Below are 14,763 nucleotides of genomic sequence, written 5' to 3'. Positions count from 1 at the left end.
GAAGCGATGCCATGTTCACTTAGGTTATACTCCCTCTGGCATAACGAAATGGGGGGGGGGGGGGGGGGGGGGGGGGGCTTTCAGGAGCTTCAGTAAACATATCGGCAAAGGCTTTTCCTCCTCATTAAAATGGGGCGTTTTTTGAATGAGGTTAGTCGCGTAGATTAAGGTTATTAGTTGCGTCTCTGCTGAGATTTCCAGTTTGATCAGTAAAAAGCAGAAATGTGGGGTTTTTTACCTGTTAAGGATAAGTGCTTGGTGCGCTTGTTATACAGCTGAAACATGTACCAATTTGATGGTGGGTCCAATCCTGACCTCGTTCAAAGCAGAGCAGATCTGTTCAAGCCACGGGCTTGTAACAAGGATGCAAGAACAGAATTAGGCCCTGTGGCTTTTGAATCAGATCGCGCTTCTAAAAACAAAAGCAGTCTTCCCTAGAAAAATATTACGATGTTTTTATAATAGCGGCGTATTTGAGTAATGCATGGGGCATAGCAAGACTGCTGTGACACTAAAAGAAAAAAATAGAGGCGAGCAGAATGGGAGAACTTTCAGGGGCTGTTTTTAATAAAGAGGTGAATTCTTTCTGCAGTAGGAAAAATGATAAAAAGATGGCGTATCAGCTACATTATGCAACAAAGTAATGCTGCTGTGTTTTTATAATGTAAGGCACTGCCCATTTGTTTTGGTTTACGTGACTGCAGTGAAATAAGTGGATTAGACTGAAACTTTAGCATGCTTCATTGCAGCTGGTTGCAGACATCTGTCATTCCTCAGCCATACATTCTGGATCACGCCAAGAAGAAAAAGCAAAGTCTGACACCTTTCATTTTAGAGAGCCTTTTATAGAAAAGAAAAGGAGAAGGGGAGAAAGCATTTCCTTTGTGACTTAATAAAAAAAAAAGACACTTTTTCTGCGACAACATCAACAGTACTTTCCAGAGGGAGAGGTCCTGCAAAGTTAATGCTCGATTTATTCTTTGCAGCCTTTTAATTTTTACTGTTTGAGCTCCTGATCTGTTGAATGGGATACGACAAAAATATGTATTTTTTTTTACAGAGACATTAGCTATATGTGCACCTACGTAGGAGATGCGCCTGGTGAGAGGCGGGCTGCTGTGAGTCCCCACTCAGGCTGCGCTCACGGCAATTCAGTGCGGTGATGGCACATAATGCCGTAGCATTGCCGATAATGAGTTGTTCTGCGAACTATAGTCACAAAATCCCATAAACAGATAACAGTAATGTTTTAGCAGAATGATTAGTGGGGTTGTGAGCTACTCGTGGATAATTTGAAATATTAGCTATCAGTGAGCTGGATATTTATTTACTTAAAGGGTTTTGTTTTTCCTCAGTCTCTTTACTAACCTGCTGCTGTAAGTAGAGAATCCTGAGGTACATGACAAGTTATTATGGGACAAAATACCGTCTAAATTACCCCGGTTACATAACAAAGCAACAACTAAAATTAAAGGAGAACATGCTTAGCCGAAGTGACATCATACATGCAGAAAACAATTATTCTAGCTTAGGGTCCCACTTCAGCACATGTTATAGCACGTGAATAATTCCATCCCTTCACATTTAGGCGCTTTGCGGACCGTGGGGCTGATGGGGAGCCTCCTGACCCTTACCTTGCTGTGTGTACAGGGGCAGGCCTTCGCATGGCGCGGGCTGCATGGCTGTCCTGTTTAACACCAGCTGAGGATATGACACATTGAAATGTGGGCAGGAAAAGTTTAGAAAGCTGAGTATGGGATTTTTTAAATTCCATCCCACCAAATAAATAAGCTCAAGACAGTTGCCTAGAGTGAAAGAGAAAATGCTGTTGTATTTATGAATTGCTAGGCAGAATAAAGGATATTTGCTAGCAAAACATCATCACTGACAAGGCCTTTCCTATTAGCACCTCTGAATTGCAGGATCTCTTTACTAAAATCCCAGTGCCACCAGTAGAACATTTATTCTGGGAAATCATAGGTACATTAAATTCAAATAGAGCTTCATTCCAGAAGTCCTAAATGCTCCCTGAAATAATAAATATTTACTGAGACAATTAAAAAATATGACAGAACATTAGACAGAAAACTTGTGCATGACCTAGTAGGAAAACTGAGATATTTTGCTCAAGGGGGTTAGAATGGGAATGTAATGTTATTGACGTGATTAAAACAAGTAAAGGAGTGAATAGACATAACAATTAATTGAAATATGTAAGTAAAGGCAAAGGTGGAACTGTGAACATGTAATTTTGATAATCAGAAGAACTGAGAGTTAGTTAATATTAAAGAAAAGTCTGCCACTTACTTTGAAAATGTTTCCTTACCTGCATCTACTTGCATCCCCAACGCATAAGAGAAAGAGAAGGCTGTCAGAGGGCTATAACCCACTTACTCCATGGGCTCGGGAACCTCTCTCCTCTCGTGCAGAGGGGCCCAGGCTGCAGAGATGTGGGGATGCACCAGCTGTGCCTCTGGGCTTTGGGAGAACAAGAATTGGTACCAGAGTGGGGGGCATGGCTGGAGAGGAATGCTTATATTTTTGGCCAAGCTGTTGTGAGTTTAGGATTACGAAGGGGATTATGATTGAGGAATTTATAAAGTGCCGTAACCATCGCCATTATAAATTTAGTCAGAGGTGGCCTGCTCTTTGCAACAGGTACCTAGTGCCCTTGATAAGAACTCTGTCCTCTACTTATGTGTATAAACCAAAGTAAATAAATATGAAAAATTAAATGTAATTAAATTTCCCAAAGCATGGGACAATGATAGTCTGGCATTTCAAGCTCAATCAATGACAGCATTCCCACTAACCTCGTTTGGAGCCCGCTGAGGCACCGGGCTCATAACTCATGTTGTCATGTCAAAACCCAAACTGGTACGCTTGTCGTGCACGGGGTGCTGCGCCGTGCCGGGCGGACGCACCCACTGGCAGCAGTCTGGAATACACAGGTCCTTAGAAAGCAGAGTCTTCAGCTATTTTCCAGAATTTTTGTTTTATAAGGTTCACATAATGTTTAATATTTGTTTCGAAGGACCTTTTCAGCTATTCTGCTGATGCTCTTCCTTTTTTTCCAAGAAAAGATCCATTTCCCTTCAAAATCAAAAGTTCCTGTGTGAAAAGCTTACTCTTCTGAAAAAGAAACAAATTTTGTGCTAAGTGACTGGAGCTGAGTAATCCTGTTACTTTATCAGCTCTGCAAGAAATGGGAAATGTTTGTTTTCCCAGGAATTGCAAGTCTCTTATACCATCAGCGACTTCACATTTGGTAATTTGCTTGTATTTAGTGTACTGCAGAGGGCTAGCAAGTTCCTTGGTCTACCTCCAAATAATTATGATTTCTATGCTCTATATAACAAAGGTAACAAGTGTTAAATTAATGATGTTTTCCATAATTTTGTGACTGATTTGTTTAGTAAGTTAAAAGCATATTTATGAAGGACAGTGGTAGAATTTTCTACTTATTTCTCTTTATCATGAGTGTCCAGATGGCTGTTAGCCTCTGCGTCATACTGATCTACCTTTGGCTGTTTTACATAGCAGGGTTGGTTTGTTGGTGGGGTTTTTCTTATTCTTTTGCTTTTAAAGGAAAATTTAGTGTGTGATAATTAGTGATTGTAACCTTTTGAGACAGGAATTGAACTGTTACTTTAAGTGCAGTTTTTATTTTCGGGGGAATGTGTGAAATTAGCTTAATCTTTTAATAATATGTGTTAAAGACAAAGTGTAGCATCAACTTTTGCTTTTCCCTGTCATCATTAAACCCTTTAGTATACTCATCAGAAAGTTGAAATACCTATTCAGAAACACCAAGCACTGTATAATATACTAAATCAAGAGCAGACACCACCTTTGATTACATTTCAGAAAAGCCATGTAGATATCTGAGGGTTTAATTTGATCCGATGAATGGAGATATTTTTTTTTAAAGTAAAAATCCTTGAAACAAATTAGTTACAGATTAGGTCTGTTCATTGTCCAGCTCTTCTGCACTGAACCAATGATGGTTCAGTCGTTTGCCACCCTGCTATTGCAGGCGCCTGTAGACCGAATGTCCGTCTCAGCAAAACACCAGGGCCACGGTGCCACGTGGTGGTTTTGGGATGGGTGCTGGCCTCGGGACAGTGCCGTACACCACATGAATCCCTACAGGGGATTCCTTCTGGATCGCTAACCTGCCACAGTAGACTTCACAGGTGGATAAATCCTGCTAGTTTTAGGGCAATTTTTCCAAACAACCTTAATGCATTTATTTAGGATCAAGCTGGTGGCCGTGTTTTGCCATGAGCTGGGTCTTTACCCCAAACTTATCCTCCCTTAATTAAGATCTTTCCTGTAACCCACAGCGAGAGAAAGGCTCTTCCAGATGGCAGTTCATGTGTTCGGACCTGAGCTGCCCCTGGAAGCGTCTGCTCTGTATTAGTGAGGGGGGATTTAGGTAGCTAGTCTGGTACCTCTTATCATGAACAATTCCTCTGATTACTCTTAGGACTATTTGCAGGATTGAGGCTGGTAATGAAGGAATCCAGCTGAATGGAGGGTGGTCAGGGGGCTGCCATAGCTTTAGGTGTCCCATGGGAAACATACAACCCAAAGCCTTAGCTTTGGTAGGTGAAAATGTTAGCAGGCCTTTCTAAAATGCAGATACTTAAGCTTTTTTTGTATATACTTCTACAGTAAATCATCAAAAAAGCCTCAGACAAGGCTTTTTGTTTTTATGGCTTTTCCTGGTCAACATGAAATAGAGAGTTTTTAAAATTTAATTTTCTTTTTTGTAATCCAATAAACATATAAACTTCACAGAATATTGTAATTTTCCCAGAAGACCATCTTGGTTGGTCCTGGACCTGTGTGTAAATAAACATATACTTTTCAATTGTTTTATAAAAACTTTTATTACATATATGAACCTGATTGGATGTACTTTAATCTGTCTGGTATTTTGGGACTTTCATAAAACGCATATTTTGAGACCAATAAAGTGGAATGGCTCAGTCAGAGCCTTTATTGTCTATTGGACAAATATATTTATTCAGCATTTTCCCATCCATACTGTTATGCTCCAGATCAGAATGGCTGCTTTAGAGCCATTCTGCTCTCCTGGGTAATGCATACGGTACTTGAGATGTTTGCTGTGGATAGTAAATGTATTTATGAAAATTTATACGTTAAAAAAAGGAAATCACGCTAGCCAAGATTTAAATGAAAATAGTTCTCCCTTTGCAAATGCTTGTTATTATGCTATAATAGTGTTACTTTAAAATGGCAACGTTCACCAAGATGCCTGGGACCCAGAGGCTGTGGTCTGAGGAAGCCGTGAGTTCAGCCCAGTAGTCACTGCCAGAGAACTGGAGACGCTCAAAAAGTCTTTCTTCCTAGGCGGAAAGCACCCGGCCGTCATTGCCTGCTGTTACTTCTGAGGCAACATGCACTTCATCTGTTTAATGATGATTGTACCTCAAATACAAGCTTGTGTAGGAAGAAAGATTTAAAACAGCTCTTCCCAGGGAAGTCCAGGCTCACTGAAGGTTTGAATGTGGCTTGCTGACTTTGCACTGCAGCAGATGTGTGATTACATGGACCGTTCCACCAGCAACGTTGTGGGACTGAGCATCTCGGTGCAGGAGGTAGTGGCCATCCATCCCAAGCCACTGCAGCTGGTCCTGCAAGAGTGCCTGGTCATGGCCGGAGGTGGTCCTGGCCATTTGGGATTGCTACAGCGGTCCAGGAGGTCAGGTCCAGATCTTCAGTGTCCAACATCTCAGCTAAAGAGATTTGCCTCCAAGATATTCAAACCTTTGAGGCTTTTCAAATATTTCTTAGTGAGGGAGTAATTTAGTTGTTTTAAAGAGGTAATTGCTGTTATTTTCAGTTTTCACCAAAAGGATATTCTTAAACCAGGCAAAGAAATCTGAAATGAGTTTGCTGTATTGCACCGCAGTAAGTGCTATAGCCATTGGCCACCTAAGGAAAAACATTCTGTCAGATAATCATGGCCATTTTTGCATTTTAAGGGAACAAATGTCATATCTGAGAAACACATTTTATTCAGGACTTAATTATAATTTATAGTACATTGCACAGCATTTGTTTTCTGTTCATCCTTTTATTGCTCTTCTGCCTTTTCCCTAAATTTATGCATTAAATTGTGTGTCTGTGTGTCTGTATGCACGTATCTGTGTGTATATATGTACACATATGCAATATAATAAAAAGTGGTGTAGTGGGGACAACAGACGGCTTGTGTGTGATGTATTATTGGCATTTTTCTTTCAAATTACCGTTTTCTTGCTGCTTTGGGAGAAAGCCATGATTTTGCTGTGATTAGTACACTTTTAACAATCTGGAATAAATTCCTGATCTTATTCATGTGACTAGTCCAATGCCCATTTTTACGTTTTAGTGCAAACCCCTACATATGTGCCTGTAATACCACAAAAATAAGATGTTTCTTTGTGGAAATTTTTATAGAATTTGGATGCCGATCAAATATTTTTAGAAGTGGAGAATTAATGCGGCTTGACCATGTAAATGATTTTTTTAATGAAAAAGACTTCAGTATTCATCATTCTTTCTCTCTCTCTTGTTTCTGTATTCCTTTGTGCTAATCTTAAATAATGGATCCATATCAAAGTTAATAAATTAGTAACTATTAGCAGTGTTTGGATTACAGAGAGTAACCCAATGACACTTCGTTGACATTGACTTTTTGTGTGTTCCAATAATACATTTTGAGTTTTAAAGATAAGACAAAGCAAAATAGGTTTGGCAAGTATTTGAATCCTTAACAACTCACAGGCAATGGTTTTGTTTAAATCCAAGGCCCCTGCTTTAAATATACTTTCCTTTAAATGGTCCTAAAACCCAGCTTGAGATCCACGTCTTTCTCAAAGCCTGCATTTTCTGACTCTGTTCAGCTGATGCACCGTTGGGCTGCATCAGTCATGCCATGTTATGAAACCTAACGTGATGTGACTGATGTATGCTGACATGATGTGTCACAAAGCAACATATCAGATCACAAACTTGAAAGAAAAGAAAACAAACTTTTTTTTCCTCAAAGCCTAAATTAACGAAGCAGCATATATTTTTAAAAAGGTGGACTAGTTTCAAACATTGAGGGATTTTCCTAAATATTGGTCCCACAGAAAAGTTCTCCATCCTGACCAGAAAGTACCTCCCATCCACACTCCTTGTTCTCGCCAGGGTACAGTCAAAACTAGAGAAGATGATGAGCCTAGGTCATCTCAGCACTGCTGCCATTGCTGGGTCTGATGCTGGAAGGTTTAGATCACTTTCAGAGGCTTCAGCAGGTGCCAGAGGTAATCACCCTTCCTGGGAAAATCCGCACCTTCTAAAAATGTTCTTTGAGTCTAGCTACCATTGTTGTAATTTTAGCTATTTTTTATTATTTTTTTCTGCTGTTCCATTTCTTTAGACTGTCAGCTTCCATCCAGAGGATTACGAAGTCTCTTCACACGCTCAGTCACAGACTTCATAGAACATTGCTCCACAACAGGATTATTTCAGCTGCAAACAATATGTTGTCCTCTATCCTCACTTTTTGATCGAAGAAAGATGCACAACAGTTTGCCCCCCTTGTTGGCCCACCTTTAGTCTAATTCTCCTTACTACAAATGCAATGCATTGCACATTATCTCCTGAACTATCAGGAAGATTTCTTTTTTTTTTAAAGGGCTTTCATATAATTTTATTGGAAGATATATAGTGGGTAAAATATATATGAACTATAGCTTGCTAAGAAAGAACCTACCAACCACTGCTAGATAAAACATTATAAATTTATTGCCAACTTATCTGGGAAGGGTTATTTTAAGAGCCTGCTGCCCACAACAAGTTTTTGAGCTAAAATTAATGGGTGGAATACCTAAGAGAAATGGCCATTTTCCTTCACCCTTTAGTTACAAGCAAATTGCAGATACTGTTATCTTTGCAAGTGAGAATAATCTCTAGGTTTTGTACTACTTCTGCTGTAAACAATGTACCACTTGCTTTCCTATGACCCTCACTCTGTATACATATTTATATATTATTCATACCGGATTAAAAATGAATGTGCTCTTTACCACAGTTGTACTGCATAGTGACAATACAAATTAACTTATTGTGTACTTACTTTTCACAAGACAGTGATGTGAAATTTTGATGGCCTGAAAAAGTAAGTTGTGGGGGAGGCAATGCAGAACTGAATCCTTGTAGGTGCACTTTATATTGTCTGATTTATTAAAGTGCATTGAATTAAATGGCATTCTCTGTATGGAATTGCACAGGTTTGGACTTGGTTTGGTGGTGGGCAGAAAGTGTTCGCTTTTAGTCTGGTGCATGTGAGGTGGTTAGCTCCATCCATGCTTTGTGGATTCCTTGTTCAGAATTTGTTCTTTGCAGGAAAGGATTAGGATGGCCATTTAATGATAGCTGCTTGTGGGCAAAGCATTAAGAGCGGCTTGGTGAGCTCTCACACTTTTGGCTGGTTCTACACCAATTCTAGCTAAAACTGCCCAGTGTATTTCCATGCTGCATGATTCTTGAGGGGTTCAGAGGGTGGCCGATGGGCGCGTTGTGCCTGCTCACTCCTGGAGTCCCATCACTGTCTGTGGTCCCTGCATGCTGCTCTGCGAGCAGTTATCAGGGACACTGTATCATCTATGGTACATCCAGTCGCTGGCCATTGCAGCACACAAGAAGGACCAAATAAACAGGATATCTTTTTCTTCTTCCATGGCATCAATAAAACCAGAGTAAATAAGGCTGGAGAGCAAGTTGTACCATTTGTCACAACTTAGCAGTGTGTCTTCTGTTCTTAGCAAGGGAACCAGTCGTCAGGTGGTCAACTGAAACACTGGAAATACTGGAAGGGAGCTGGTGCTGCTGGTGTAGATAGTCTCACATCTCAGTGGATGTGAGAGTGGCAGGCCTTTATCTTTTGGAGATAGGGAAAAAAATCACTTCAATTCTTCATGGAGCAAGTCTCCTTCCCCTTTACCCAACATTTCTCCCACTTTGACCAAGGCGTTGTGGCACCTCCCCGAGCAGAGTACACAATAGACCCCTTAACTCTGCTTGGTCAGAGGCATTACCCAGGAGGGAGAAAAAGGAGAAGGAAAGAAAGAGTCCAGAACCCAGCTGTGAATGCTGGTGATTTTATCTGTCTCTGGCAAACAACGGGAGAGATGTAATGGTTTTCTTAGATTTTTTTTCTCTGAGTTTTCAAATATTTCTAGATTTTCTGAAACAATGAAAATCAGACTTTCTCTGGACCTTTTTCAAACCCAGACAGTTTTGAGAGCGCTTCCATTTTCAAAACTATTATATTCAAAATTTTTCAAGCGTATTTGTGCTTCTGTATTGATTTTAGGACTGACTCTAAGAGGCACGAGGGACACCTTCAATCTCTTCTTTGACTATTTCCTCATATCTTTCAGCTGAAATTTTTCTATAAAAGCCCAATCCAATTTCTGTAACATTATCTATGCAGGTTTCTTCCATTGCTATTGCTATGAAATTTTCCACTGAAATTTTACTTTGTAATGATTAGCAGCTTACAGATTTAATTTCTTTTTCCGTATGAAGTTGTTGAGGAAAGTGTCTTTCTTTATCCCAGGAGAGAAATAGAAGATCGACCCACACTCCATCCCAAGATTTATGCATAAACGTGCATGTTGGAGGTGTTGGGGGGGTGGTCACACTCCTGGCAGTCTTCAACTTGTAAAAGCAAAGGGTGGAGGGGAGCTTTCAATCCTTGAGAAAGGGAACATGCCTGTAGTCCTGGGGCATAGGGCTTAGGTAACTGTGGACCGGACTTAACACTTCTTTCCTCTGGGTAGCAAGCAGTATGTTTTGGGGGACTCAGCCTTCAAGTGGTAGTTTTGATGTTACAGTAAAAATGACAGGTTATTTGAGCAACCCAGAGCACTAACGGTGGCTCAGGTGAATTTACTCTGCTAGAGGTGCTCGTGCTGGTGTGCCAGGTTAAAACCAGCAGATATCCAGGCTCCGGTCTCTGCTGGGAGGACTACGGTAGCATTCCCACTCCAGTACGGGTAACGTCGGACCAGTGCACAGCAAGCATCCATTTGCTTATCTGTTAAATTTCCACCTAAAATCAAGGTGAGATGGTCCCAGCCCCTTCCCCCATAGCAGGAAGCATAGTCCTCCTCCTCCTCTGCTACACCAGCGTCTGTTTTATGCCTGCTAGGTAGTACCACGACAGCAAAGGAAAATGTGCTCTTCAAATGTGGAGATAGGGTATTGTTTTTCACTTAGCCTGGCTTTATGTAGATGGTCTGGCACATTTATTTATTCATTTATTTGAGCAAATTAAAGCAAGCTAAGCGCATTTGACCTCAGATGGTCCTGGTTTAAGTTAATTTGAGAGACAAAGCTCATAAAGTTCCAGTAAAACACATCAACAACTTCCCAGCATAGGTTGAAATGTGATTGCTGAAACATAACCTCCGAAACCAGATACAGCATGGAGATTCAAAGTCACAATAATCTGAAAAATATGGGAGATTATATTGATAGACTTACCAAGAAGTGATATCTTTCATTCATGCCTTCATTTTGCAGTCGGTTGCTGTTTCACCCACAAGAAGTGCATCTATCAGATTTTGTGCATTAACATTCCTTTTCTAATCTAGCTTGGCCATTTTATTTTAAAGCTGGTGATAACCTTAGGCCCAGGTCCAGCAAACACTTATGTGCTCGCGTATCTTTACTCACAGGAGTAATCTCACTGGAGTAAATGTTTGCAGGTTTGAGGCCTTGGTTATCTCGATCCATTATTTCTTTCCATTAAAAAGTAATCTGTGTGATTGAAATAAAACATACAATTCTTTACTCAGAAACCCACCCAAAGACAAAGTGTGTTTATTAGACTAAGGGTCTGCACATTGTCATCCTTGAATTGCACTTCAATAAAAAAGATAATTAACAAATGTAAAAGAAGGCAGTCTCACACACGATTGCACTGTATTTACAAGAGTTTAGTTTGGATCGCAGGCTGATGGATTTACAGCTGGGTCTGAGGAGGGAGATGAAATAGCTGCACTTTCCTGGAAAATCCGAAGCAGACAATTTTTAAAATGCAGTTTCTTTTACTAGGCATCATGCGAATAGCACAGATTTCTTATTCTTGCTGCAGACACGCAGTGATGTCCTCCGTCCAACAGGAGGGATTTCTGCTGGGGCGGCTCCAGCGTGTTCGGTTTTGTCAGGCCGTGCAACGGGCGGGTTTGCAGGCGCCACGTACATAAAATAAAAAAACTAACCAGACTCTTGTCTGTCACGCAGGTCACAGGCCTTTCCAGTGCAGATACTGCCCGTACAGTGCCTCTCAGAAGGGAAATCTGAAGACCCATGTTCTCTGTGTCCATCGCATGCCTTTTGACAACAGCCAGTATCCCGACCGCAGGTTCAAGCGCTCCAGAGTTGACTCCGAAGCTTCTGGGAATTTGGAGGAACCTGCAGCTGTCAAACCGGGGAGCTCGGCAGAGCTAACGGAGGAGGGCAGCAAGGCCCAGGAGTGATGCAGCTCGGCAGATCCGTCTCCATACTGCAGTAGCCTTTTACACCGGGTTTCCGTATGCATTTGGGTGAGGGTCGGCTAACTGCCTTCCAAGCGAAAGAACGGTGTGCAAATTCCCAGAAGTGTACAGGATGCTGAGAACATTCGAATATATGTATATGTACACGTACACACACACGCACATATATATATATTTACACACACAGAGATATTCAGTCATACACACATTGAATATATATCTACATACACACACACACACAAAATACACACATTCCATACGTGTGTGTGTGTGTGTTTAAATGTATATATTACACATGCAAAATAAATTTCCAGCCCTTGAAAATGGCTGCTAAACTGTTACCTGGCAACAAGTACTTCCAAACAATGTAGGTGGGATAATAAAGTGATTTAAAAATGTTAGGAGGTCGTTAGTTACTTAAAAAGCAGGGCAATTTCAAACTTTAAAGTGGTCTTTGTCCAAAAATAATGCTCTTAACAGAAAAATGATACCGTCTAAACGATTTAGTGTTGCCTTGAAGATTGAGGGGCTGTGTTTTCATTGTTGAAAACACCTTTATAATATGACACCAGCTGCTGTCATTTGCCTAGCATAGTAATGAGATGTGTTGGTAGACTGCCATGGTGCCAGTCTGACTGGAGCTGTCATTGCAGAGAAAATCAATTCGAGTGCTGTTGCAACTGCAGTATAGGAGAAACCTTAGACGGCCCATAAGCTAGGGTCAGTACTGACCTGTATTGAAAAGTATTGTGATATTACATTTTCTTTTTTTTTTAAATACACAGCCAAATGAATCAATGGTTAGGAAAAATCTGCAGCCCGATGTGTGATTGCAGATTTGAAATGTAATTCCATTTTTTGTAATCATCTTGCAGTATTGAGGGAAATGCTTTTATTCTTTTTTTTTCCTTGTTGATGAAGAAGTAAGTTGCTATAAAAGTAGAAGTACAATATATAGAAATATTGTTTAGTGAAACTAGTCAGCCTTATCTATAGAAGGTGCTGGTGAGAAACAGAATTTTATTACATAGAAGGTTGGTAATTTTCTTTTTCTTCTTCTGCTCTTTTCTTTTCTTGTTGTTTTCTTTCAAACTTCCTTTAAGTTCCTTTTTTTTTTTTACACTTGAATGAAGGATTCCCCAGTCATGGTTAATTTTCATGTGTTAGTTTTTGTAAGTGTTACAGACATAGTGCAGAAGTTTCTTCTGGAGCAAGCTCTTATAAAGTAGCTTGACCTAAAATATGAATCCAAACTTCCTGCTCTTTGTCTCTAATGAAGAAAAGTGTTTTAGCTGGTATTTCTTTGGTTTTGTAAAACAAATGCGTTCTATATTTTTGCAGATTTTAGCTTTTTTACTGATTGGATGCTCCAAATTTAGTAAGGTCTTTGCCACATAGGAAGCTTTTGAGAGACTGTAATGAACCACATACCTAAAAAAAAATAAGAAAAATAACTAAAGGTTTATTCTGAAATCCTCTGAATGGCATAAAATTTTAGCCTTCTAATGTACTTCCTTTGATAGAAGCAAAATCGGTGCTGTTTATTGTGATGGTAGAGAAGTATTAACAACTTCTAAAACAAAATCATCCAGACTTAAAAAAAAAAAAGGAAAAAAAAGAAAAAAAAAGTCAATATTTCTTTGCAGGCTGGGAGCACAGAGTAAAACCCCAGGGCCTTAAAACTTCAGCTCTGCCTAAAGCAGTTTACAAAAAATACTAAACTGCAATCAATGTAAATAAAATTCTTAGCGCTACCCTGAGACCGGAAAAAAAATCTCAGGCTAATAAGGAATACGGTTTGCATATGCTGTCGGAAAGGATGTCATCCAACTGAAGTTTCAGTTTAAATGAGGTCACTGTGTAACTTGGACCCATCTGGCACAGAGCAAGCTGCTTTTCTTGTTTTTCTAGTATAGTTCTCACTGCCTTACTTAAATCGAGTTGATAAACTTAATGCAACTGTTTCTATGATCCTAGATAAAGGATTGAAATGTTATTGAAACTTTCTGACTGTAGTAAGCTTTAGGATTTTAACTGCACTACTGTGTTTGGTGACTGTGTCAGTCGCTTGCTTTTGTGTGTTTGCGCCGCCTTCAGTATCTTAGGAAAAAAAAAAAGAGAAAAAAAAACGAAACCACTCCCCACATTCCATTTCTTGCACTTTTTGAGCTCTTTCAGTATTCTTTTGTGTCTTCTGAGCATTTTCAGATACGACAGGCAATAATTCTGTTTGTGACACTGGAAACATCTCCCGCTCCTTGTGATGTGTGTGTTGATTCCATTTGGTCGGGTGCTACTGTCCCTATCCTCCCCTCTGACATAGCCCTTTTTTCCAGAACATTTGTAACTTGTAATACAAACAAGTGACAGCAGCAGTGATGCATTGTCAGTTTCTGAATATCATCATGCTTCTCATATCTAAACATGTCAAGTTTTTCCTCTGTAACTTCTGTAGTCTGTGATACTGGTCATAATACTGTCTACATTCCTACACAAAGAAAAATTTCTATCTTGGAGGAAATCTGAGATCAATAGAGTAGAGGATTTTGTTGCTATGCTTGTAACAATTAGAAAACTTTGTATTTAAAGTTTATTCTTGGTCATTATTTATTATTATAATACATCAGTTGACAGAACTTTATTCTGGTATAGAAGTATTAAAAGTTGTTTTTTCAGCAATGACTGTTTTCTTTCTGCTGTTAGAATAAAAACGTCTTTGAAGCAGTACAGTTTTATCCAGTGTTTTACGCAATAAAACCTCTACCTCTGAAAAAAAGTTTTCCTACTTGCTTATGTTTATTAGGAACAGTTAAAACATTATTTTCTGCAGCTTTGTCAGATTTAAAAAATAAATTAATGTCAGTAAATTCACAGTTGTTAGGCAGTTACTGGAGTGTATTATGCTGGGTGTGTGTGCTCAGTCCACTTATTAATCTGAACAAATCTATATACAGTATATACATATATATATTATATATATTGTGCTTAATTAAAAGACTGTGGAAATCTGTTTTAGCATGTAGTAATAATTGTTTTATATACTACTACTTATGTACTATAGAAAAAGTCTTGGGGTCTATCAAGCTTTGATTTGAAAGTGTTTGAAGTGTGTATCATACACTATGATGTATAAAGTCATGTTTTCACATTAAAAAAAATTGTTTGTATAGATCATATATTTGGCTTTAGAAAATTG

General features: G+C 39.5%; 1 protein-coding gene across 4 annotated transcripts in view; it reads left to right on the top strand.

Annotated features, from left to right (window-relative positions):
- The window catches only part of ZNF536 (zinc finger protein 536), a 354,954-nt gene extending 340,397 nt beyond the window's left edge, over positions 1-14,557 (top strand). For 3 of the 4 annotated variants that reach the window (XM_076349185.1, XM_076349184.1, XM_076349186.1), the window contains one exon: positions 11,314-14,557. In XM_076349185.1, the coding sequence (XP_076205300.1) occupies positions 11,314-11,549 (236 nt within the window). In that variant the 3' untranslated portion in view covers positions 11,550-14,557. The remainder of the gene's footprint in view (positions 1-11,313) is intronic. The other variant, XM_076349187.1, reaches the window with a different exon arrangement.
- Positions 14,558-14,763: the final 206 nt, after the last annotated feature.

This window comes from Aptenodytes patagonicus, chromosome 11 (genome assembly GCF_965638725.1).
Source record: "Aptenodytes patagonicus chromosome 11, bAptPat1.pri.cur, whole genome shotgun sequence".
Classification (NCBI taxonomy): domain Eukaryota; kingdom Metazoa; phylum Chordata; class Aves; order Sphenisciformes; family Spheniscidae; genus Aptenodytes; species Aptenodytes patagonicus.
Note: the sequence above shows the minus strand (reverse complement) of the source record. Positions and strands in the feature narration are given on the sequence as shown.